General features: G+C 46.0%; 1 protein-coding gene across 4 annotated transcripts in view; it reads right to left on the minus strand.

The window, feature by feature from the left end:
• gse1b (Gse1 coiled-coil protein b) overlaps positions 1-27,831 on the minus strand; it is a 188,206-nt gene that overhangs the window by 11,717 nt on the left and 148,658 nt on the right. For 3 of the 4 annotated variants that reach the window (XM_033619456.2, XM_033619464.2, XM_033619480.2), the window contains 2 exons: positions 12,501-12,698; positions 4,810-5,018 (listed from right to left, as the gene is read on the minus strand). In XM_033619456.2, the coding sequence (XP_033475347.1) occupies positions 4,810-5,018; positions 12,501-12,698 (407 nt within the window). Of the gene's footprint in view, positions 1-4,809; positions 5,019-12,500; positions 12,699-14,664; positions 14,984-27,831 lie in introns of those variants that run through there. The other variant, XM_033619473.2, reaches the window with a different exon arrangement.

The following is a 27,831-nucleotide window of genomic DNA, read 5'->3' on the forward strand; positions in this document are numbered from 1 at the left end:
GGGAGTGCATTTTCTGAAGCTTTGGTTTCCCTCTGCCTACAAATGCAGTCGCAGAACAGAGAAACTTACAACCCTTGTAAGTTGTACAAGGAAATTGTTTATGGAGGGATACAGTCGGAGAGGATTTTTGCACGTACGCTGGAGCAGTTATCTCATCTCCAGCAAAACGAGAATTCAAGCTGAAGTTGGCAAGGGAACAACTAGAGAGAATGGAAATAGGGAAGAAAAGAAAGGTGGAGATGAAGACATAAAAAAGAGGAGCGAGAGGAGAAGGCAGTTCTTGCCCCACTAAATTAACCTTTTGGCTCCCTGGGATTAGAGAGAGACCTTACAGCAGCACTGTCCTCTCTCTTCACTACTGCCTCTGATAAAATAAATCCAATTTAGGGAGCCATTACCTCCATGTCCTGTTCTGCAACCACTGACCCAGGCTGACACTCATGTGCTAACATCCAATCTTAAACGGCTCTAATGTTTAGACCCCCTACATCCCCCTTTGTTTCTCAGACGTCCCCATGTTGCAGTGGTTTAATGTTACTGTTGTTTGTTGCGCTTCACTAAACAGTAAGGCACTCTACTCCCTCAAATCTCCTGTCCCCATAAACCCCCTATGCCACTTCCATCCTTTCAAAGCTTTATGAGCACAGGGAGATGAGAGGACGTCCCCTCCCAATCAGCAGCCAACTGGAAATGAGGTTCATATATGTCAAAAGAAGTCAATATCAGGTTGTGGCTTGGGAGCCGCAAGATGCCAGGCTCTCTGTCTGTCCTCCTCCTGCTTTTTTCCAAGACATCTCGTGCCTCAGTGACCAACACTACTAACAGCTGATGGGTGGCTGACTGGAGATCTTAAGAAAAGCCCTCATGAACTTACAGACTAGGTAATGTGCACTTGTACAGAGTGAATTTCTCCAGTCCATCCCCTCTTCAGTGTCATAAAGATATACAGGTACATATTACTGGTGAGCACTGCCGCGCAGGACGAGCTGCTCTCTATCACACTGGCTGTCACTTAATCAATCGCTATAATCACACTGATGACAGCTTTGCTAACCAAGTGATCAGTGTTTAGCAAAGCTGTCATCACTGCTTGATAAACACCACTGATGCTACAGGTTCATGTATCTATTTATGTTTGTTGTGTTATGTGTGAGGAGCAGGCCCGAGTACCCCCATGCCTCAATCTGTGGTCCAACTTCAACACTAATCAGGTCGTTGCAGGTCAGAGAAGGATCAAATGAGAAAAGTAATGTTACAGTTAAATCAAACAACACTCCACTGATCACTTGTGATGGCTTCACAACACGAGAACCTTCTTAGCAAAATAAAATCATGCACTGTCTATTTATAATCTATTTATAGGTCTTGTTGACTATCTGGTATTCATCTGGTGACCAGAAGTTAGTATTCTCAATGTGGGTTGAACCTATGTTCAATATCTTGTGTTATACACAGAGTTTGTGCACGACAGGGGCATGGTTTCATAATCATGGCTTTGACTCAAAAACTGTCAACTGGTTGCCAGCCACAAATTATCACTTGAATTGAATCAACTGTTCCTTTCCAACAAATCTCACAGAAAATCCCATCACTGGAGGATGACACAAAGTTGCCTGTGAAACAGCAATCAGGGTCTGAATTTCACTGCGGGAGTGCAGGTACTGCGCACTGTTTAATCGAAAGGAGCAAATCTAGCACCCATGCAGAACCCATGCAAGGCTACGAGCCACCTTCGCTGTTGCAGCATCTCTAGCTAGCATATACAGACAGGTTTCAATGATGCAAAGTTAAAGGTATGCAAGCATGATGGAGCACTGGTGGAACTCGGAAGGACTTGCGCAAACAGCATCCTCAGGCTCCTCAAACATGTAACGGTAACCCTACTAAAACAAAGCAGCAGTCCAAAGGCCGACTGGCTCAGAATATATCCACAGCTCAAAATTAACAACACTGAAATAAGTTGCTCAATTTGTAAAATGTACAGTGCTGGGCCTTTTACCAGTTGACTTTATAAAACATCAACTTTAGTGGCCGCTCAGATGGCGTTTCTTGTAAGAGAGGGAAACAACAGAGCACGGAGGCGAGAGCGAAGAGGGAGCCAACAAAAGTGAGGCTATGGAAACTGATGCAATTTGAAAAGATGACTGCAAGAGAAGAAGAAAAAGAGCAATGTATATGGTTCAGAGAATCCAGAGGACAGCAACATAATGCAATCTGAGGTAAGAATAGGACAAGGAAGTAGTAAGTGTAGTTAAAACCCTGATTCCCCCATTTAAAGAAGAATAAATAAATTCAGGCTCTAGCAAAAACATGGTGGGGCTGCCTTGATTTCGCAACTGAGCAGCTTCTGCTTCCTGCTTTTACCATTAATAATGTCACTAAAAACCACCAACACCATCTTACATATGAGTTGATCAACAATGATTGTTGTTTGCAAAGGAGAATGTGTACATACGGCTGTGATGCTGTGTGCACTTTCTTGTTGCCTGAGCTTAGTCTCCATTTGTGTATATCTATGTGTGTGGATGCACGCCTGTAGAAAAACATGCAAAGGTGTGGGTGTAACAGGTCAGCACCTTGAAAAAGCACGTACGCCACAAAGACAGAACCTTCCATCCCCATTAGAGAGGCACCTTAGCCACTCAGGCACCTACACATCCAACCAGCCATCCCATTTTGACCTTTCCCCACTTGCCAAAAAACAGCCTTCCATATAACACACGCTGCTCACCAGCACCATGCCATATACAAAGTACAGAGCACAAATACAAGCACTCAGACTCAAAGACACATCCATTAACAGCCATCTTCCTCTGTGTGAGCCAGGCCCCTGTAACCCCCACTGAGGGTGGGAGACCCTTCGCATTGTAGAGCGCTCGTTTACGCCTCTCAGATGGAGCCATGAATCCAAATTGCCAATTAAAAAGCAATTACAGGCAGCAGCGGGAGCAGACTCCTGCAGTCATTAAAGCAAAATGCCAACGCACCAAGCCCTCCCTCCTTAGCCGCCTTGCCTATCACCCACCCCCCACCCACTGAAAAAAACAGACTCATATCTCAGCCAGAGAGACACCAATCAACCCTTCTAACACAGAGAAAGCAGGACACAAATGTACACACAGAAACAAACAAGCTTTTCTTGGAAGGTTTACAGGGAACAGACTCCCTCCTCTTTATTTCTCCTCCCTCTATCAGACTCTCCTTTTGTCTTTACATCTACAATCTGAAACCCTTTATGTCCACACAATGCCATTCCTGTCGCATGGAAAACACAGGTTGGTCATGACATGGCACAAAGGTATCCTGCACAAAAGAGACACAGTGCGAGACAAGGTTTAAGGGACATGGTCAAAGTGCCAGGGGTTGACCCTGATGCATCACGCCTGATCAGTGATAAGCAACTGAAGTAAAGCTGTAGACAGTATCATCTTTGTTTAAGAGGGACATTTTGATGGTGTGTATGTCTGTGTGTGTCCTTTCTGGCCTCGTGGCTCTTTGTTCACACAGAGTTATATGTGTTCGTTGAGGCAGAACCGCAGAAACAGGGGAAATGCTGTGATGCCAGCTTTCATGACGCATCCCCGCTGCTGCCCCCCCACGACCTCTGCCCCCTCATCCCTACCTCTTGTCCACATCACCTCCCTTAACCTCCTTTATCTTTGGCTGGTTGGCCCCGTGCTGCTGGAGGCACCAAAAACCCTGTGATGCGACCTTTTCAATTCGAGCTTGACCTCCTACACACACACACAACCACCGTGCAAAAGCATACAATCTTCTTTCTCTGCTCTTTGAAACTTGCTATGCTGAAGGAATGGCAAAAAAAGGTGACATCATCGGCAGGGTTCCCCCATCTCCCCTGTGTGTGCCCCTCCCGGCTCAGGTTGACCCTTGAACTGCACAAGGGTCATTTCGTAAAAGCTATAGCTAGCAAGGGTCAGGGTCAGGGGGGTTGTCCAGGGGAGAGGACAATAGCCTGAATGCTACCACACTTTGCTGGCTTGCTGACCTCCTCACTCACCCTTCGCTATCCCCCTTCCCTCTGTCTCCGGGGAACTGTCAAACTGTCTCAGAGAGTTTCCGCATGTTGCCGAGTGCTGTTCGTAACTGTGCGCTTGGCCTCGAAAATTAGCCCTGAGCTGAGATAAGAAGGCTTAAAGCAAGGCCATAATCCATAATCCACTCCTTATCAAAGCAAGCAGCTCTCCCTCTCTCTCTCTCCCACTACGTAACAGAGAGCGGGTGTCTGGGTGACGAGGCGGAGGATGCACTTGACTGCTTGAGTAAAGAGGGTGAGGCTGGATGTGGGGATGGGGAAGGGGGGCTTAGGAGGGGTAGGGCCAAGGGCAAGAGGGCTAAGTGGGAGGGGGGCTGGAGGGGCACAGATGTTAGCTGCCGTTGAGTCTGTCACCTCGACGTCCCAGTGGCAGCTGGCATTGTTTAACGCACAGAGCCATAAGGGGGGTATGTGACAGGGTGGTGAGGGGAGGTTTTGAGGGAAGCAGACATTCATAGACCAGCCAGCTATGTCACATGTACATATGTCAAATACGTACTGCCACACTATGTGTTACAGGTCATCTACAAAATCCATTAATCCCTCAAGAGCCTGTCTGTGTGCATGCTTGTGCTGACAGTCAGGCTGCAGAATGAGAACATTGAAATGTTGCTTTAACTGCCAGATGAGAGACAGAGAGTAAAATACAACGATAGTAAAAATACACCGGAACAATCTGAGACTTCGGACAGAGCAACTGAGAGAAAAAAGGAAATATCAAGGTCAGTGTGATAGGTGTTTGAACGTTGTTTTACCTGGCGTCCCTCGTTTCTCCAGAGGCCGTTGCTAGTCTTTGTCGGAGCAATGGTGACTACAGGTGGAGTGTTTGGCACGCTGTGGCCTGCTGGGGGAACCAGAACAGGCCCTGGACCGAGGGGACCCCTCTTGGGTGTGCTGACTGGAGAGCTGTGGTTGGTGGCTGGGGACGACACTGGAGAGGACTCACTGCTGATGGAGGATGCAGCTGGAGAGAGACAGAGACAAATGACATGAGTACAGTGAAGGAGAGAACATAAGACAGGCCGATTGTCTGTGGTTTGCTCTAATAAAAAGGAAAATGTAAGAACAGTATGATCCTGTAGCTCCTTCACTGGGGAATTTCTCAGTGATTTCATTTAAGTTTTATGACATTTTACTTCATTTTACTCTGTTTTAGTGTGTGCCTGGTTTTTAGCTTTTAATTTGTGTCATTCACTCTGTGTTTTGATGTGTTCTGTTCTTAACGTACTTTGCAACGGTGTTTTGAAAAGGTGCCATATAAATAAAGTTTTATTATTATTATCATTATTGGTTATTATTATTATTATTACAAAGGAGGCTGCAGCACTACAATAGCAACAAATTACGTGCACAGACACACACACACACACACTGAGGGCCAGATGGATGGCCCTAGGCCCCTCTTATGAATTGACAGTGATCAGGATGAGCAGCCCTGTGAGAGTCACATAGCCTTGACATGCAGGACACACACACACACACACACACACACACACACACACACACACACACACACACCCAAGAACACACTGTTTGGGAGTGAACAGCCATACAGAATGTATATACAGTCAGTGGCGCTTGCAGCCACACACACACAAAACTCCCCCTGCATGGCGCACACACACACACAGCAGGTGGTGAAAAGCTGGCCCAATGAGCTTCTCCGCTGCGCTGTGGCTGTGCCACATTAACAAAGCCCTCCAGGGAAACCCTGTAGCGCAGGGTCACGGTCTGGTCACATGCCTCGCTTTCCACACATCTCGCCTTTTCTCTCTCCAGTTCCTCTCTTGTGATATGCTCTCGTTCACATACGTTTATCAACGCAATTCCATTTTTCCAGTCTTACATCTTTACCTCCCCCCACACAGGCTACACACTCCGTTCTTCTCAACTGTGTCAACCGTCTCTTCCTTTCCGTCTTTTTTTATTCTTCTGTCTTCCCTTCTTTTTTTTCCTTTGCTCTCTCCCATGTTTTAACCTGTGTTGTCTCTTCATGTCCTCTCATTCACCCTCTTCTTCACCCAGCCCCTGCCTCTTCTCCTGAAAGTACAGTGTGCTGTATGTTTCCTCCGCTCAGAGCGAGTTCAGCATTACACAGTCAAACTGGGTCACAACCCTCTCAATGGGACACACACTTCGGCGCTGCAGCAAGGACAGCCGGAGATGTGCACTTATGTGTGTGTGCATGTGCAGGTAGCGTGCTGTTGTGCATAAACGTGCTTACTTGCAACCACAGCAGCTGAAACCTCGGGCCAGTTTCAGGTCTACTTCCTCTCCAATTATCACCATCAGAACAAAAACCACAGATCTCTTACCCAACCGCCATTTCTTCCATGCTTCGGTTTCCGTGGCAACATAACTGACAACGTCAGCTTATGATAGGTGCGGTCAGGATATTGACTGATTTTAAACACCTAATACCACTAAATAATGGAAAGAATCAATAATGGCAGCGAGGTGACAGTCTGTAGAAAATCTGAAAATCTATGTGTGAGTGGTGGTAAGAGGCACAGAGAGGGTCGGTGGGGGGCGCGAAGAAAAAGATGTGAGAAAAAGATGGTGATGATACATGTGAGGTGAAACATGAAAATGAAAAATGATAGGAGATGGGAGTGATTGGGAAAAAAACAGCAAGTGAGAGTGCAAAAGAGGTGCAAGGTGAGACAGGAGATGGAGAGGAGAGGAAAGCAGAGAGATAAGGGGTGCAGATGGGTGAGTGGGTGGCGGGGACAGGGTGGGGGATACTGAGGGAGGGAGGGAGGGAGGGGGGCATATCTTGTCTGCACAATGGCAATTAGTGGCCTAATCCTCCCCCCCTCACCTCGGAGAGCCATTACTCTCCCCTGCAAGACTAGGCCAATCAATAGCAGCCCACTCAGCCCGGGGAATGGAGCTTCACTTAATACAGCTCTAGTGTCACAGCCTATTCACTCACCACCACACACAGACAGACATACACACACACACACACTCTCACAATATGCATACACAAGAATGGAGGAACAAATAAGGTTGGCAGGAGGGAAGAGGCAGAGAGGAGAGGACTGCTAAGCAACAGACCTCCACTCCATATATCTCTCTCACCCCCCTCTCTTCTTATCTCCTCCTTTTCCATGTCGAGGCAAAGCAGACTGGAGAAGAGGCAGGGCAGACTAAATAATTAAGAGAGCAGGAAGAGAAGCAGGTGAGGGAAAGAAGGAAATAAAGGAGACAAGGGCCGTCTACCAACGGCTTCATTCTCCTCTTGCAGCTTGCAGAATTTGTGTTCTCATGTAGGCATCCTTCCTCGACACATATACACACACAAAAAAATACAAACAGCTATTATTCCTCCATCGTTCCCTCTTCCTCCTCTCTAACAACACCCCACACAACCACCACCCACCTACCACCTCTTTATACACGCTAATTCCTTTTCCTTCTGTTCTTCAAACACGGTGCCTGCCAACCAGACGTAGATCTGTCAGACTCAACGCGGAATTTTCATAAACACATTTACAATACTTACAGCCAGTAAGGGCTCGAGGGAGATGTCTGAGAGGGTGGTTACATGTATGCATCTATGTATGTTTCCTTTATCTTCCTGTTTAAAACCACAGAAAGTCATATGCGCCCATAAGCCTCTTTCCTTCACCAAGCCTCCATCCCTCCTCCAAGATTTCCTCTTGTCCATTTTCAACCCCCCCCCCCCCCCGGCTCCAATTTCCACACACACAAATCCCTTTCTTCGCTCCTCCTTCACATGATAGTGCCATCTGACAGGAGAAAAATCATATATGGAGGCATGTGATTGGCACTAAGCTGGTGTCATTTCCACCATATGCTCCTCCCTTTCCATCTATAGAGAAAGAAAATGGCCATACATGCTGGTCCTGTAGGGAGCTAGATGAGGAGGAGGAGGACTGAAGCACAGCCTTCGTCCCCAGAGTCTAGAATAGGCTCATCAGCTCTCAACCTGCACTTCATTAGCTGTACTGATTGTCACTTGCTTGGTTTGTAGTGTGTGTGTGGGGTGTGGTGTGGTGTGGTGATGGGGTCGGGGGGGGGGGGCGCAGAGAGAGGGAGAGAGGGGGACAGAGGTAGAGACAGAAGGAAAGAGCAAGGAAAAGAGAGAAAGAAAGCAAGCGCTGTCTCAGTCCCAAGCTGTGTGTGATTAATGTGAAGCTCCTTTCTCTATCGCCTCCTCTATTACCAGTCCCACTCTCCCAGACTGCCTCCACACTTGACCGCTCAAGCTGAGCCACACATGCGCACACATACACACACACTCACACAAATACACACACACGAGATACAACAAGCAGCAGCAACAAACAAACAAACCAAACTGTGGTCAGAGGCTGTGGCCAAGTGTCCCTGCATAGACGGCACCTTTTAGTTCAGCCACTGACCCAATCAAAAAGCCACCACAGCTCTTCAGCACGCTATTTCATTCAATGGAGGAGCCCAGCAGCTATAGCAGTGAATCCCACTGGATCACTAAGCCTTGATAGGAAGACAACACTACACAAAAATGTTTCAGAGTTGCCAAATGGCCCCTACTAATCTTCTGCTGCCACCACCACCTCCACCAGCGCCTCTGCCAAAACAGCCACGCAGCCAGCCGCAGCCCTGCCAGGCAGAAGGTGCTCTCCTCCACCCCGCTAACACACCCACACCAGCCTACGCCCCCTCCTCCACCCGCCTCCCTCCCAGCATGCATTACAACAACATCAGCACTTAATTAAACAGTCCATTTCACACCTGGTGTGCATAGCAGTGCCCAGCCAACCCTGCATCCATATGCCACCCCACCAGCAGCACAAGCCTCAACACGTGCACTCTAATACACACACACACACACACACAAACATCCCCTCACTCACAGACACACAATAACCACTGATGCACACAAACACCGCACACACCTGCTACTACAGTCTTGGCCATGCACTGACAACACAACACAAAGCCTGTAATCTGCATCACTGAGTGGGGGGAGGGGAGAAGCACACTGTGTGTGTTGCTGTGCCAGCGAGGGAAAGAAAGACAGTACAAGATGGCGGATGGAAATAAGAGGAGCAATCCTCTGTGCCTTCTGCTGACTGTACAAACTGTATATTATGCTTAAATGCTGCTTTGCTACTGAACAGAGTCATGAGAGGTGTAAGGTGGCCGTGTCTGGAGAGAGAGAGAGAGAGAGAGCGAGAGAGAGAGGAAACGCAAATGAGCTTGTTTGTGAGTGTTTCAGGGACAGTCACAGCCTGAAGGGTTTCGCCTTCAAGAAACACATACACACACATGCGCACACACACATACTAAGCACAGCGAGGCAGTGTGAGCCCCAGGCAGGCTCCAGATGGAGAGGTCAGAGACACACTGCCCCGATGTCCCAGCATGCTCTGGGCTCCCAGAAAAAAGGGAAGCCTCCGGCCACACACATACACAAACACATACACGTACATGTAGAGATACTCACAATCTGACAAACACCACAGGTTTTCACAAATCTACTAATTACTTCCATTTCCTCTTTTTTCCAGCCAATTCAGTCCATCTATCTTGTACACCTTTATTCTCCGTCGCTTCACTCTCTCTCCAGGCAGCGTACTACAGTTGGTATGAACGCAGTCGTGACATTCTGCTGGTGTGTATGTGTCTAAGAGTGTGCGAGAAGAAACAACTGAGAGGATTAAACCCAGGTCTGCCTAATTAATCAGATATCAGCAGGCCTGCCTTTTTGAGGCAGTGTGTTGTCTGTGTGTGTGTTGTGTGTTTGCGCACACATGCGAGTGCTATCGTGTGTGTGTTCATGTGAGTGTACATGGGATGAGAGTGTGTCCTTTACGCTGCTCTGATACTCATTATCCATCACCTCCCCTCTTCAGCGCAGCACTCAGTACACAGAGCTATTCATTATACTCGCCACAGACAAGTGACAATGTATGTGTCTGTGTGTGTATGTGTGTGTGCGTATGGGTGTGTGGGTGTGTGTATAAACAGCAGCCGTGCTCAGGGTCTTAAATCAGTTCAGCAGCCAGTGGCAGTGATACTAGTAGTCAAACCTAACTAATTCCTTTAGGCCTTAGGACACTGAGTCATGGCACTTCATGTATACTGCACTACTCACCTCAAAGCATGAACCAGAGGGTGAGAGAGACAGGGAGAGGGAGGTTGAGTCAAAGTAGCTAATGAAAGGACAGCAGGCTGCAGCATGCTAAGAAATCACGAGGCTTACACAGTGGCAAATACAACTGTTTGCATGTGTGGGGGTGTTTGGGTGTGTGTGTGTGTGTGTGTGTGTGTGTGTGTGTTGCCTATAAATACAGGCTCTGCAGACAGAGAGGTGACTGGAGCTCCAGGAGCTACATGTCTCTGCCCACCCCGCAGCCAGTGCTCCTAACACGGGCAGAGTTGCCCCTTATGCCCGACGGCTGACTCACCCACACATCACTGCCTACACCAGCCATGCGGCACAGTCAGCAGGCCCTCAAAATAACAAAGGGGCTTTTTTGTGCTTTTAATAAAAAGGTGGTAGAGCTTAATCAGACAGGATCTGGTGTCTGTTTGTATGACAAAGACACAGACAGGAGCTCTCTGCCTTGGTGGATTGTGAATTACAAATAGAACGGCGCACACTTATTCTCACCTCGCTCCACAATGAAAAATAAAAAAAAAAAGCTGAGGTATTAAAAAAACATGACTAAGAGAACGCAATCCTTGTGTTCTCCAGCTGCAACTGACACAAAAGGGAGCATGAGCAACAAAGATAAGAAGGAAAAATTCCAATAAAAAAAAGGTGAGTCCGTGATGAAATGAAAAGGACTGAACCCTGGAAGTTGATTTTTCTGTTTGAGGGAGACGGAGTGAGAAAGTAATAGGGCTGGCATGTAGGGTTGAGGGAGTGAAGAGAGATGAAGGGGAGAAGGATTGAGAGGGAGGTGAGGAGAGGTTGGGGCTGAGTTCCCTCTCTATTTCTGTGGGTAATAAATCATCTGCAGGGTTCTGGGTCCTAACCCGCAGTGGGCTGGGGAGCAAGGTGTCCAGGGACAGCCAGGAAGGAGGGGACCATCTGATTTAAGAGCCAGTGCAAGGGTGGACAGCTGGGGTACTTGGGCCTCTCCGGAGCCAAGGCATGGAGCCACACACACACCAAACACACACACACCCTCAATAAACTTCACACTGAGGCTCTCCTGTGTAGATTCTGCATTGTTCGCTTGTTTTTATGTTTACGTGTATATAATTAAGACACACTCGGCACATGGGTTTGAAAAACGTCTGCATGTTGATGTGTATTACAGGCCGGTTTTGCAAAAAAAGAGGAAATCAAAAACCCACAAAAAACATGTTTCAGCCTTAAAGGGATAGTTCAGAATTTCTGACATGAGGTCGTACAAGTCAATAACCAGCAATTCAACCACCTGATGCTTATTTCATATTCATACGACCACAGAACAGAGCCCTGGGAGCTGGAAATTTTATGGCATGTTTCATGTGTGTGTGTGTATTCAGCGACTAGGACGAATGTAGGAAGGGGAATTATAACACCATCACCCACGCACTGACAAGCACACCCAAATGTTCGTGCACTCACACACAGCACATTAAGTGGGTTAGCTAGAGTGGCTCCTCTTCGTCCCAGTGTCTCCAGGGACACCAACTAATTCAGTCCTGTGTGGATATCATCCCATTGCTATTAGCAGTTCTGCTCTCAGCTACACAAACTGTCCATGGAACTAGGCACGGCGCGCACACACCTGTATGACCCCCTCCTCCTACTCACACACATACACACACACACACACACACACACACACACACACAAAGACCAAATATACAACCACACACACTCAGACACAGGAGGTACAGAACACCTAATCCATCAGGTTTACAAGCAAGAGTCAGGGGACTAGATGTAACAATAAAGTTAGCTGCTATTATGGTTTGATACACAATAGGGTGCTCAGATCATGGTATGATGTTATCACTTTTTTTAGCAAACGATTTTGCAGTCAGACATTAACACTTAAAAATATTAGGGCTGGGTGACATGGAGAAAAAAAATCGAAAATGTATTTTTTGCAACGACATTGTGGGGATGACTTTTAAAAAATAATTACCCAATAAGATTTTAATAAATAATCATCAGTAATGTGGGCATAATGACAAAGACAGATAATAATACAGCTCAAACTGTCACTTTACTGTGACTAAGCCTTACAAACCAGGAAAAGACAACACTTACAACAACAAGACAACATCTAGTCTTAAATCATAATGTCAATATATCGATACGTTGCCCATCCCTACGACAAACTAAGAGAATACAGTAGAAGCCACAAAAGACATTACAGCTGTGGACTGTTGCCATTTTCTTCATTAACTATACACCAAAATGCTGCCATTCAACAGACTTAACCTTGCCAGTGTCATGGATCCCTGTCATCAAGCTGTGTGGCTTTACCTCGAGGTTCTTCGGCCTGTTTCGCCAGTTTACGGAGGGCTGCAGCGAATCCAGAGTGTGCAGACTGGGTAGCGGGGCTTCCATTGGCTACGATGGAGCCGTTGAGAGGCGACGGGGTGAGGGGGCTGACCGTCGCCGTGGTACGGGTCGCTGTGGAGATCATTCCTAACGATGGTGACTTTGGCTCATGGCTCATGCCTACAAACGTACAAAGAGGAGGAGAATGAGGAAGTGTTTATAATCAGTACTGCATTCAGGAAGAACCAGTGAAAAAACTTGTCACTAAAAATACCTTCAGTCCTACACACAAACATATAGTGCAAGAAATATGCAAAGAGCAAGTGAGGCGCATGTCTGTTTCTCTAGACACAGAGACAGAACAGAGTGCGGTGCTGGGTATCTGTTTGTGACAGCTGGGGCGGATGGGGATTGGTGGTGTGAGGGGCAGAGGGGCTTTAGTTGTATGGCTTAGGGTCAGAGGTGAGAGGTTAGGAGGGCAGGTCACCCTTCCCGTGCTCAAAGAGCTCTAGTCTGGCTGTGTGTCTGCCAGAGGTCCATGGTCACAGAGTTTACACAACACCTCCACTGAGCATGCTCCAACACTACCAGGGTGATTTTATCTCCTCGTGGCGGTATATTATGTTAACAAATTCAGCGAAAACACAACCATTGCCTTTCCTGTTAAAATGTAACAAATTAGCAACTCATTGACTCCCTCACACAACTATCACTTAAAAAAAAGTGTCCCATTCATATTGTGCTTGATCCAATTAATGCTGCCAGGGAGGTGCTACTAAGACCCTTCTCTAATCAGGAAGGAAGAGAATTACAACAACACTGTAAGAGGAAATAAACTGTCGTGTTTCAAATGCTGCCAGCAAATTTAGACAATGAGTTTTGAATGAATCTTGTGATTTCGTGAGTCAATGATACTGAGACTTGCATAGCATAAAAGAAAACTTTCAGTTCAACCCAAGACAGAAAATACATTGCACTGAAAAGAGATGAAGTCAACAGCGACAGTGGAAAGGGTGACTTTTTTATGTCATGTCTCTTTCTAATTTCACATTTATACAAGCTCTTTGGTGGGTGAAGGGGGAGAAAGAGTGAGCAGGTTTGAGACGGCTGTCCCTTTCCTTCCTGTGTATGTGTGTGTGTTGAAAGGTGACACCGTGTTGACAGCCCCTCGGTCAGTGGAATCCCTAAATGCCAGAACGGCGTGTGATAGCCCTACATGCTCGGGCAAAACACACACATTAAGGGGTGGCTCAGAGGACAGTGTGAGTTCAGACTAGTTTTTGCGTGGCAGAGGTATTAACTATTACATCAAAACACACACATACACACACAGACAGACACACACTCTGGGGATTGTTCAGAATCCTCGAATCAACATTCAAAGTAAACTTCGAGCTAACACAACAACTTGCTTACAAAGCTGCTTACTAACAGCATATCAATAGCACAATTAGATAAGTAGGAGTTATATCTGGGTTTACCCCAGAGGCTGAGAGGGCTATAAAAAGATCATGTTCCCTCCTGAGAGGCGAGCAGAGCCGTGTGTGTGTGTGTGTGTGTGTGTGTGTGTTGTTTGAGTGGACACACACAGCGGCAAGTTGGGCATGAGAGAGTGAATAACATTCCCAACACCTCTCGAGTTGTCCTGCCTATAACCTCCCAGTTACCCAGTGCACTCAGAATGAACCCAGCACACAATTAATAATGGGATCAACAATGACTACTGTCTGACCAACATACACAGCGCCATTGAGAGACAAGCAAACACACACACACACACCAATTGCCCAGTCCAGTAACATGACTTTGTCAGGCACTAGAGTATGACTGTGCTCCTCCCTCTCCCTCTCTCTAGAGAAAGTCAGAAAAAGTCAAAGAAAGGAGTCAAACAAATACACACAGAACTTTTTGTAAAACCTAACATGCTATAGAGACAGAGCACAGTGTGTTTAAAGCCCCAGTCTATCAACCACACACATAAAACCACAGCACTGACAGACACATACGCGAGTAACAGTGAAAGAGGAGACAGACAAGCACATAGCTTGACAAATACACACAGAGGCACACATCCGGAGGTCTGGCAGTGGTTCATGACCCCCCCCCCCCCCAACAATAAATTAAAAGCGTGGCCGAAGCTCCTTACTGCACAAAGGAGTGGAGCCGCCTGGATCCCCCATGGCTGCATCTTCACGTTGAGCCCAGCCCAGCACACACCGGCAGCCACCGACAGGACACACACCATCTTCCTGCTCCCCTCTCGCTTGCTCTCCGTCTTTCTATCTCCTCTCACCCATCCACCCTCACTCCCTCCCCGCCTGCCTTCCTGTCTCTTGCGCTGCCGCTCACAAAGACCGTTTAGAGCTTATCTAACAAAGCAACACACCACACACGCCGCCTATCTCTCCCCTCCTTGCTCTCTCTCTTTCTCTCTCTCTCTCTCTCTCTCTGCCCCTCTAAGTGAGAAAACAGAAATTCTTAGCCTAGCAGCTGCTGCGATGTCACATGACCTCACCCCCCCCCCCTCCCTCCCTCCCCTCCCTCCCCTCCCTCCCCTCCCTTCTCACACTCTCCCTCACTCCTCCTCCTCCTCCCCTCTCAACCTATAATTCCTCAGCCATTTGTAGATAACAGACACAGGCATGCATGCCCTGCCAAGGCAAGCGGGAGGAGGGGGAGGGGAGAGGAGAGGAGGAGAAAAGACAAGGAGGAGGAGGAGGAGGAGGAGGAGGAGGAGGAGGAGGAGGAGTGGAGGGGAAAGCGCTCAGCCGGTCATCACATCTGACCCCATGGCTGGGGAGCGACAGGCAGTGTGTATGTATGTGTGCATGTATATAGATGGATGGGGGGGGGTAGGTTAAATATGTGGGGCGCCCTTCCCTTCTTGAGACACAAAAAGAAAAGAGAGAGGGAAAGAGAAAGGAAGAGGACATGTCCCGGCCTGTGTCAAGCCCAAAGCATAAGAGAGAAACCCTTTTGTGTGGGAATATCTGCCTCAATGCATTTCAATTTGCTTTATTTATCGGCATTGTTGTTCTGTCACAACTGGAAATGCTCATCACCTACCTCCCAAACAAATACGTAATGAAATCCAATCAACCTTTACCATCTCATACAAACAAGGAAGTCATACCAAAAATGTGCAATCAAACCATAAAAGCACACACAAAGGCTACATGCACTACAATTACAAGGAATTCTTATCAGGGTGGAGGAGACTAATGCGTAATGGTTGTCTGGGGGTGGAGGGCTCAGGAAAAGGGTAAATGCGTGGGTTTGACTTCCCCTCTGTCCGTCCTGCTGTCATTGCAGGGGTGTGAATGAGTCGTTTCTTTAGTCATTTCCTCCCTCCGTCACTCGCTACTTTTCTCAAAGCAGCAAAGGAGCGAGAGCAATGACAGGGAGAGAGATTATCTTTTGGGGTAAAGCTACACGGTGGCGAGCACTGTGCCAAAGGCCACCTCTCGACAACGACTCCTTTCTGTTCCTCAGGACTCCCCAGAGGAAACACAGAACCGCTACACTCTCCTCTGTCTTTGTGCCTCTCTTACACCCCTTTCCTGTCTAGCATCACAAGGATCAAGCTGCTTGTTTTAAAGAAGAGTGTCCCTTTGCTGTCTGTGTTGATGTTGTCCGTCTCAAGAAGCTTGTATGGAGCAGGGTCGGGGCTGAGGGGGTTGCAGGTGCTTACATGGCTTTTCCTGTCCAGTCTCCCTCTGCTGGTACTCCAGAAGTAAAAGTCTGGCTCATGGGGCGTCTTGGTGGTGACCTAGGGGTGGACTAACCTAAAACCTGGCTTAGTTGCATGTCCTCCTCTATCTGCCCTCATTTCCTGTCCACTCCCCACTTTCTAGTGTCTAATAAAGACAAGAATGCCCAAAACATACAAAAAGAGAAGACAAGCTTTACAAGAGGTCCCACCTATAGCATGGTGAAACACTCTCTACTTTAAGGCACAGATTACAACATACACAACAGGATTAAGTGGAAATCAATGATAATATTAAGGTTATGTGGGTGTGCACGGTTTAACAAGAGAGAGCTCTCTCTGATCTCCATTTCCACTTCTTCTTTCTAAGCCAGAGAAACACAAGCCATGCAAGTCAAGGCTCTCTTTTCAGAGTAAGTTATGCTGAATAGCATGATCTAAGCAACCCAGGATGAGTAATGTCTTACGAATTTCCAGATTATTGAGCCTGCCTCCACCTCTTATCATCACTCAGTTACAACACACTTGCTCAGTGTTTTAGGCAATCCCTGGCTCTACATCCTTCAAACATCCAGCAGATGGCATTGTCTCCCAGTTAATCAGAGGCAAGTCCTCTGTAGATGAAACAGCATATGTCACCTTCCTTTAATCCAGTGATACACAAAAGGAAAAATACATTTTAAATGATACTGCTGTGGATTACGAAAGGGACAAAGGCCACATCCTCATGCAAGGTTTAGAGCCTTAATGCAAAGGTCTTAGGAGATATGACTGAAGTAAATCTTTTGGCACTGTAGCAAAAAAATAAACTATTTTTTCGCTGACAACCCAAGGGTTAAAGGAGTCTGTTACACACCAAGCTTCCTCATGCAATTAACCCTTTGAATGCCGTTACGCCCTAAGGGAAAACAAAACAAAGCCCTGAAAGAAAAGGAATGTAGATTACAACAAACCACACACAAACATGATCCCGCCCATACACACACACACACACACACACACACACACACACACAGCAGATTGACTGCTAAATGGCATACAGTAAACACACAGTTTTAACACCCCGCTGGGAGTAAAGCCGATCACTAACTCCCATAGTCAAACAAACACACTGACACACACATTCGCAGTTCCACCCTTTTGCTGGTTGGAATGCAGATTACTCTCTCTCTCTCTTTTACACACACACACACACACACACACACACACACACACACACACACACACACACACGCACTCATATAAAGTAAATCCTCTTGGCTCCTGTATGCCCCGGCCAGCAGGGAGATAATGCAGTGGCAGCTCTAGCGAGTGGTTAATCTTTAACCAGGAAGGGATTTGCCTATCAGCTCGTTAAAACTAGCAGGGCAGTGCTGCTGGCCCATCTATCTGATCCAGCCACCAACCTGGTGTGGCCAAGTCCAACGCAGCATGGGCTGGAACTGCACCGCCAACACTGTATATCCACACTTTACTTCACTGGGGCAGCAGATGCCTCTTTTCCAGCGGCTCGGTACACTTCAGCTATGCCACAATATTGTGGCGCCGCTTAGGAGCAGAGCCAAAACCGGTCAGTGTCTGCCCTCAAATGAGCAATAAATATGTCAATGTAATAAACTGGTTGGCTCAACATGTGTGGCCAGGCAGGCGACTGAAGCACGGTTTCTCCAAGTCTTGCTGTGCTCAGCTTTGAATACTTGTGCAGCTCCGGTGTAACATAGCCTTTGTGGTTTGGTGTTTTGTTCCACTCCTACATTCCTGTTCTTACTTCCCTCTAACAAATAGCACCCTTGGTGTTTTCTATCAAAGCTGTATTTGCTAATACAAAACAAACATTTACTGCTGCTTCACATTTCACTGTTTTCAACCAGCAACCTACTGGACGGCTTTTATTATGAAGCAGTGACAAAATCTTCAGTTCAATTTGTTGTTACGATTAACAAGTGACTGATGACTGAAATTTGCTTCAACAGTGGGATACGGACACTTTTTGTCAGGAGACAGGTTTCAAACACTGCAGGGAATAGTAAACAAGACGTGGCCTTAGTGAACTGGTTAGGTGAAGAGCTGCAGCTGACAAACGTTTTCCTGCAGGTTGTGCAGACCAGCAAGCCTCCAACACATCATCAAGATAAGCAACACCTTTTATCATGCCATCTTGTCATAATTAAGAGGAAATCCCCTCACTGGTAAGATCATAAACTCTGATTACAGTTGCTCATGATATCACAGTGAAGGTGATCACTCAGTGTGAAAGCATACTTCAAACAGAGGACACAGGTTGGAACCTTCAACCTGCTCGAAGTACCCAGAATAAGTAGCTCAGCCAGTGACACAGGAGGGATTTAGAGTCGGCTGGATGAGTACATGTCATCATGAATGGTTGAATGACTTGCCAGTTGGCTGAAGATGTGCTGACAGGAGGATGGAAACCAAGGGAGGAGGGTTTGTAAGAAGTTCAGCATGAAGGAAACTTCCGACTAAAGATAGAGATGAAAAACTGAGGGTGCCAAATATATCAGTGATGAAGCGACGTGGATGAAACCAACCTAGCAAAACAGAATGTAATATGGTCATTATAGCCGCTACCACAGTCACATCACGGGAGTGCTTCAACCTAAAGGGAACTTCAGAAATGATACCTTGTATAACGGCCTGAATGACAGCATGAAAATACATATCTCTGTGGCTGACAAAATCAACACTTGAAGTGATACACTGTTTATAAATATCACTCATGTACTGTACCTGTAAGCAGTCTTTGAAGGTGTGATAAAAGAACAAAGGATGATCTTAGAGCTGGTCAGATGGGCGTTCCAGAAAAGAAAGCAAAAGGCGGTTCATGTAGGTCAAGCAAGAGAGCAGGAACCCAACCTCAAGAGCAGCTGTAAATGCTCATACACATGAATACCAGGGCTTCAACATAAACTATACAAATAGATGCATGTCATGATCTCTGTCTTGAAAACACATAAAGCAACACACACACACACACACGCACACATCATCCAGGAACACAGCAGGATAAACCTGCTCTGGTAGTTCCAGGTTTGTTTGACTTCTGAGATGAGATGTCAGAGCAATCTACCCTCAGGCGCTGTAGAACGGATGTGTATGCGCGAGCATGTGTGTGTTTGCACACGCACACACCTGCAAGTGCATGACTGCACGCATGCACGGCATCTCTTTTAGTCCATACCAAAGAGAAAGCCCTAATATCAGAGAAATCCTGAAACAGCAGCACTGTGGCTGCAGAGCAGCAGAATCAAAGGCGACAATTCCACTGGAGAATGAGAGAGAGAGAGAGAAGAAGAGAGGAGGGTAAAAAAAAAAGAGGAGACAAAGAGACAGAGAGAAACAAGGAAGGGAGGCGAGAGAGGGAGCAAGAGATCAATCAAGAGAGAGAGAGAGAGAGAGAGAGAGAGAGAGAGAGAGAGAGAGAGTATTGCCTGTGTGTCTGAGCTGTCATTATACAGCAGGCCTCCATTATGGAGCTACAGCAGAGAACAGAGTACATCTCCCTCTAACCTGGCTCACTGTCAGTGTCTTCAACACACACACACACACACACACACACACACACACACACACACACACACACACACACCTCTGTGCAAAGAGCAAAGAGAGCAGTCTTCCTGTCTTTTACCTTGTGTGGCTTTAAATGATACGGCTGTGTGTGTGTGTGAGCGTGCATGTGGGCACACACCTTATTATTCATCCCTCACCTCCTACTTCTCTTCCTCTCCTCCACTTGCTCTGTATCCCCCCCCCCCACTCCAAAAAAAACCCTGCCTGCCAGCAGCTTGCAACAAAAACACAGAGATTTCAAAAGACCAGCCGGCATCTCTCTCCCTATCTTCACCTTCCTCTCTTTTATTCTCCAACACACACAGCCACAGAGAAGCAGATTGTGTCTTGAGGGTAGGCACGAGCTGAGATGATTTTCTCTCCTCTCCTCCTCTCTGCATCCGACTCACCCACCCCAACAGCGCCATTTCCTCTGTCTGTTAATTACATAGCGGCTGTGGTAGGGGTTGCTAGGGTTGTGTGTCTGTGTGTGTGTGCGCACGCATGTCATCTGGGGAGTGTGTGGCTGTGTTCTCTGAGACACCAGCGTGGGCGTATGACAGAACAGTCTGGTTACGCTTCACAACGCTGCTTAGAGAGTGTGAACACACACATGCAGACACACACACATTCAGTCACACAAACACACATAAGAGCCTTCTGTCTGTGTCTCTGGCTCTTTGTGGTCCATGCCCCAGGAGTCAAGCTGCTGTCTGTACGGCTGTGCCCTCTGTAGCCTCTCGCTGAGGGGGACACAGCCCTGCCGCTCCCCTGATGAGAGGGCCAGCTTCAGCCCCTGCCCAGCTGTTCGACTGTGAGAGGAGGTAGGGAGTCAGCTCTGACTCACAGTCGTCATCATCACCATCACTATCATCATCATCAGCAGCAGCAGCAGGTCCTTCCGACTCCTCTCTCTTTTAATCAACCTCACCTGCTACAGAAACAGGAAAAGGTGGCAGTGTGGCTCTACCCAGCAGGGCAGGGAGATTTGACAGATGTTGCACATCTCACATGAACCCAAAGCATAAATAGAAGCAAACACATACTAAGAAGGATGCACCATGGAGCTTTTCATGGTTTCTGCACCCGCGATACTGTTCGGCACAGACAGCCCACACAGTTCTGGATAAATTGTATTGTTCTGTACAGTAAAGCTCTCGATGCCTGGGGACATCGCTGCCTGTAACATATTTTAGTTATCATCAACTTTCAACTTTCCCCCTCCTTCTCTCTTCATCTCTCACTCTCGCCCCTCCACAAGCCTCCTCGGGAGATGAGCGCTGTTTTTGCCAGCTCCCCTACATACAGCCCTCACTTCATCCTCTGTTCAACCTCTCTCTCCCCTCTATTCTCCCTTTCTGTCTGTGATGTACTCTGCTGGGTTGTGGTTGCCTAATTAGCACTCCAAGTGCTTTGCATGGGCCCTGACTCCCAAGCGGCTCCACCGTGTGCGTGCACACACTCACACAGACGCAGACACACACACACACACAGCACCAACTTGACTTTCCATAGCAGGGTCTGGTTGCCGAGAGCTGCCCTGCTGTAATCTTGTAATTGGTATAATTGGTGTGTGTTCCTGCTTGTACATGTGTGCGAGTCTCAATGTGCTGATGTTGTACGGACTGATGAGTGAACCTTTTTCTTCTGGGCGAGTAGGAGACAACCCGCCGTCGCCATGGCCACGCATCTTAGTGAGTCGCCACAACAACAAGGTTTCTATTGGCCACAGAGCTGAGACCTATGGTGTCCCTTATTCTTTCGGGTATGTCACAAATAATTTGTAGAATAGAAGCTCATCAAAAACTTCTACTTTTCTACAACATTTTTTAGGGGTCAAACCAGATTAGTCTTAATGGCTCTTGTGTTTCTGATAATCAGTTTCAGTATTGGTATTGCTTGGTTGTCAGTTGGACCAGTGGAATGTGTGCAACCCATCAAAATCAGGCCTTCGTTGAATGTGCTCTGTGCTGACAAATGAATGACCCATTCTTTCCGAATCACAAATCCTCATGACTTCCCTCTGTCTACACAGAACATATCCATGAATGAAGATTTAATTGAAAGATAAAAAGATACTCAATTACCATAGGTTTCACATGACCTTGGCAACTGAAGCGATTAGTCAATTAACTGATCAACAGAAAAATAATTAGCCACAACTTTTATGACTGACTAATCATTTCAGTCGTCTAACAAGCAAAAAAAACGTGAACAAATGCAGCGATTTCTCAAGTTTCAACTTCTCACATAGCAAATGTCCTGCTTGACTTCAATGTATGTCGTGGTCAGACACAAGAAGACATTCAGAGACATTAGCTTGTGTGGGAAGTCCAGATTGGCATTTTTCCCACAATTTTGTGAAACAGACCAAACAATTAAAAAAAAATGCTAGATTTAAATATTGGTAGTTGCAGCCCTACTTAAAAGAGTTATGATATTGATACCAGTATCAGAAACGCCTCTGATACCGCCTAAAATGCTGGATCGGGTATCGGCAAGTACACTATTCTAAACGCCAACACAATACCACGTAATTTATCAATAAACTTAACAGTAGTGTAACAGCTAGATAAAACGGGAATGAATTTTTCTTCACTGCTTTGAAACAGTAGCCTACACAGCAAGTTGTGCTGTGCGGCCGCTGGCTACTGTTTTATAGCAGCGAAAAAGAATTGATTTCCAGTAAATTGTTTTAGCCATTAGCAAGGTGTCAGCAGTATGGGCAGTATTTAACACTGGGTAGTCCCACCAGTAAAAAGGTATCATGTACAGTATGCAAAGCTTTAGTTTCAGGGTAAGAAGTATACAGCTGTTATTTTTTTTAATGCCAAGGTATTGGATCAATAGTTGGTATTGGCTGCAAGTTAGGGTTTCGGAATCAGGAAGGCAAAAATTGTATTGTAACATCTCTACTACATAAGAGTCTACTCTAGTAGACTGCTTGATGCTATGTGAAAGCTATACAACAGCTTTCATGTGGAATACTTCTTTCCTGTGTATTTGTTTTATCTGTTTAGCGCAAAGGAGAAGCATGTATCGTTGATGTGAAACTGAAATAGGCAACACTTACAGAAGATGTGAGAAGAGATATAAACAGAAATGTCAAAGAAAAAAAACAACAGTGCCCCAAAACGGATACCCTTTAGTAATGCAAATACCAGGCAGATAAAACTAGTCTAGCTGGCAACTACAGCTTCCACGAGAACACGTTCAACACGGCAACTGTGGCCTCCACCAACACAGGCATGCAGCTCTGTCCATGAGCTGATTAAAACACATGGCCACAAAACCCACTTCACTTCTTCAGGCACATGTCTGACCTTGCTCTCATACACAAGGAGGCATGCTAACAAACAGACACACACAATATGACAGTCAGCTGATATAGCAGATATCTTGGGCACAGAGAGAGAGAGAGAGAGGAGAGGAAGCGAGAGAGAGGCAAGCAGACAGACATGTTGAGGAGAGAGAGAAGCAGACACAGATAGAGGGGAAAAGAGAGATGATGATGTGATAGCTAAAGAAAAGGCCTTTGTTGAGGAGTAGCCTTTAGCACAATGCTGGGTTATACAGTGAGAGTGTGACTGGTGAAAGCACAAAGACAAGACAGACACACACACACACACTGTATGATTCGTGCAGCGGAACACACACCGAAAAAAAAAAATGTTGAATGAAAGAGGCCCTATTTGGTAAGGGCAATAGTCAAGTATGGTCAGTATTGAGTGTGTGTATGATTCACTTATCTACTGCTCTCATGTTGCCTGTGTTGTGTTTGTTTGGCCAATGCTTATCAGGCCCCGGGGTAGGAAAACGACAGCAGCAAACATCAGCTACACAAACATACACATCATCTAAAGATATCTAGAATGTTGTTCAGTCTGCTGGATGTTGCAAGACTTCTTTTTTTTTCATGTGTGAATGGAAATGTTTTCTTCTTTTTTTTTCCAGTTGCCCTCAGACAATCTAATCCAAGCTGAAGATTGAGAATACAAACAAAGTTAACATTATGAAAAGGTTGCTTGTAATTACTCCACTGCAGAGCATTGTGCTGTGTGCTGCTGTCTAAATGAAATCACACTGGATACAAAAGCAGCACACATCCAGTGTGAATCAGGGAATGGGTCTTGAACATGGGATTCGCGACCATAAAGAAAATCAGCGTGACTCTGCCTCGACTCGACTGGCTTAATTTGTTTTAATGGCACAAAAAGCACAATGCTCAAGTTTGGCAAACAAAAGTACAGAAAAATGGAGACAGGAATAAGGCTTGGGCAGTAACACAGTATTATTGTATAACAGGGTATTTGGAAATCCAGATGGTATGATTTTCAATACCTTCAAAAAACAGACGCTCATCTTTGTATTAAACTCATACTGAGATGCCATACTGAGAATGTATTGTATGTAGTGCAAATCACCTGCCATCAGAGGTCAGTCTCTACTTGTGCGGACAAATATGGCCACCGCCATTGGTGGGGATAACGTTACAGGACTGGGAATAGCTGGCCCTCAACGGCAGAGAGACTGCAGGGGAAATCAGCGTATTTTGAAATCTAACACTGTGAATTAAGGGTTTATTTCGACCAAACCAGAGTTGGTGACTGTTGGAACAGTGAACTAACTAACCAAGATACTCTTGGTGAGTTTTATTTTGGGTTGAATGTTTATTCGAAGTGCATTTTACAATGAGTTAACAAGGCAATTAAGCTAGTGTTAGTTCGGTGAAAGAGAAAAGCTTGAATTCAGTTTAATAAGGAAGTTAGGTGTAGGAATATTACCTTTCATGACATTTTGTGAGTTCATGTTGTCTATTAATTAAACTGAAAAAGTGAAGAAAGCTTGTGGAACAAAGCGAACTTGCCGGTGGTTGGTGGGGTGTGGGGAATGTTTGGTAGCGCTGCATACAAAGATTGACATATACCGCATACCTCAGTAAAATTTCTGCCAAGTATGAAAAAAATAGATGCCACCCAAGCTGAATAGTAACAAACCGTAGAAACAACAATTCAAAGATACAATCAAGCCACAGAAAAATAAGCCTTCGGGTAGAGGGAAACAAATGGAAAACTAAAGCTCAAATATCCCGCTGCTGAAGAGAAATGGGGCAAATCAGGTGACTGGGGCGCCTGTTAACATCTGTTTGCCACACCCATACACACCCACACCCACACCCACAGATGAAGATATGAGAGTGAGCCAGAAAGGGTGAGATGTAAATCTACAGTGCATTCACAAAAACATACATGTTCAAACTATATTACCATATAAATATAGATGCAAGCTACAATCTGTGGCTGTTTTTATGAATTATCTTTAAGTGACATGGGCACAAAGTGTATGAGATAAGTGGACAAACATACTTGAGTCTACAAAGTGGGAGGAAAAAATCTAATTTAAACTCCCACATAACCAACTCTTCAAAAGCAGCAGGTGTATATGAACTAACTAATAGCTATACAATTATTTAATGCAGCTTTTATTTGGAACCTTCCCTGTTTACATTACCTGCAGACACTCTTTTCCAGCTAACATTACATGTCAGGCAACTGCTTGGTGTGATCTCAAACAAGTTTCATTGCATGTCCCACTAATTGCCAGGCTATAAATTTGTGTGGTGTGTCACTAGGTGTGTGATTGTGTGCCATGTTGTGTGACAGGCAAATGAGCACCACACCCTTAACATCTTTGAAAGCGTGTATCATCCCCCCCCACGCACACACATAAACAATACCTGGGGGTGAAAAATTGGATATTGTTTAATGTTTAACGGCAATGCTGGATGACACAGGGACATAATATGTCCCTACGCAGGCCAGGCTTACAGAGCAGGTTAGGCTTGCTCTCACACACGGAGAGTAAACACACGCATACAGACACGACGTGATAAGCAGCTTTATCAGTGAAATATGGAGCAAAAAGCAGCAGGTACGAGAACAAAAGTCATGAGCTACAGGAAGTTTTTGGTTATCTGGCTATCTACTTTACAACTCCTTCCTCTACCTGTGAATCCGTCTGCCTGTCTGTACACAGGTGGACGTCCATCCAACTTTCTGTCCGTCCTCCCTTCAGATAAATACTTTATGACCGGTTTGTTCAGCTGTCTTCACCGGTCATCACATTTACAGCTTTTACTACTTGTTTTTACACCCGGCAGGGGACGCTTAGACATACACAATCACTCACACTTCTCCTGTCCATCCAGAAGGGAAAAGCATCAAATAGGGCCCACCGCCACAAAATCCACAAGGCGTACCTGGAGAGTTGTAGCTCGGGAGACAGAAGAAGAGAGATCAAGAGAGAGAAAGAGAAAAGCAGACGAGAGAGGTGGTGGAAGAGATGGAGAGATATGATGGCCGAATAAAACCTGTATTTCCTAAACATCCAACTGTGGTTTCTCCACCATCACACAGGCAGACCACATATCAGCCCTGCCCTGACACACAAAGAGAGCGGTGTGTGCACCCACATTTTCATACCACCTCAGGACATTGTTGTAATGCTAGTCAAATCTAAGCCTCTCCCAGTCAAACACATCCCATTCCCTCTAATAGGGAACTATGTAAACCCATGCAAAGGCCTCTCTACAGTCTGTGCTATTCAAAGCTATCAATGGGAGCTGTTGATAAGGAAATGCAAAGTGGGTCACCTTTAACTCCAGGCTCCTTGTGTAAACAGTATGGGGAGCTGCTTGGGACTCTCCTAATCACTCTCTAAACAGAGCCAGGTGCTGTTGCCACAGACAAACTGTCACCAACACTCTGCTCAACACAGCTGCCGTCTAGCCCCCAGACACTCACAGCACTGCAGGCTACCGCAGCATGACAAACAGCACGACGACACCTGAAAACATGCCAGCCTAGTATAGGCGCTATCACAGTAGAAGGGTTCAACCGCTTTTTAAATGGATGATCAGAAGCGGGAAATTCTGTTCCTCAGAGTGAGATTTGCATAAGTAATCTTACACTCTTATCGTGTCCTGAACCATCAGACACATGTAAGGCTGTGACAAGCGAGGATAAATCCACCGAAAGTTAGCTGGCTCACTGCTTCTGCCAGGGAGGTTATGTTTGTTCCTCTTACTTAGTTTGTTTCTCTCTTTATTTTCATGAAATCTGGTCGACAGATAAAGAACTTTGCATTTCAGATTAAAAGCGGTCCAGATCTGAGGTTTCTGCCACTGAACTGACTTTTTTGTTGCTGTGTTTAATGTCTGCAGGGTCAATAATTCAATATGAGTTAAAATTTAAGCAAGTGTCAAGGCAATTAGGAGGAAATGTCACTGTTATTGTTTGTTCTGTGCCAGGCAAAGTGGATGTCTGCCAGGTGGTGGAACAAACTAAACTGTATAGAGAAGTTGTGTCACGGTTCAAAACGAGCATAAAACTTTTTGCTTCATGCCAAATAACGATATTGCACATGACCACACAGTACACTGTGGTGTCTGAGGACAAGAAGACGCAGTGTGCACAACGTAGCATGCAGACAGGCCACAACTGCGACACATTAATGCCCCAAACACTTGACAATAGCCCTCACACTGCCTCCATCCACACTCAGTTTCAGTTAACATGAGTCAAAATGACTTGTAGCTCCAATATCTTGTAGAAGTGAGTGAATCTAATCTAACATATCCCTGACAGGCTCACTGTTCTGCACCACAGACTTCAGTTACGTTGCTACAGTTACAACACATTTGGGGAATCACATATACATGACAACAACTGTTCTAGCCTCTAAATGTTTTCTGAACATCAGTATAATGATGTTGGTTAAAAGGGGTTAATAATGCTGAAAGACAGCCATCGGAGATTAACCTGCGACAGCAGTCAGGGGTCAAATGCTCGGTTAAGTGTGTGTTCATATGGGGGGTTTCCTGTATGAAAGTGCAGTGGTGACACTGGCTGCCATCAGTGGTGAAGGTGATAGTTCAGACAGATGATAAATCACTAATACATCTAAAGCCCTCTGAGAGCGCTGACATCCACTACGGCTTAATCTGGATCAAGACCTTTATCAAAATACACAGTG

The sequence above is a fragment of the Epinephelus lanceolatus genome, chromosome 2, assembly GCF_041903045.1.
Source record: "Epinephelus lanceolatus isolate andai-2023 chromosome 2, ASM4190304v1, whole genome shotgun sequence".
Classification (NCBI taxonomy): domain Eukaryota; kingdom Metazoa; phylum Chordata; class Actinopteri; order Perciformes; family Serranidae; genus Epinephelus; species Epinephelus lanceolatus.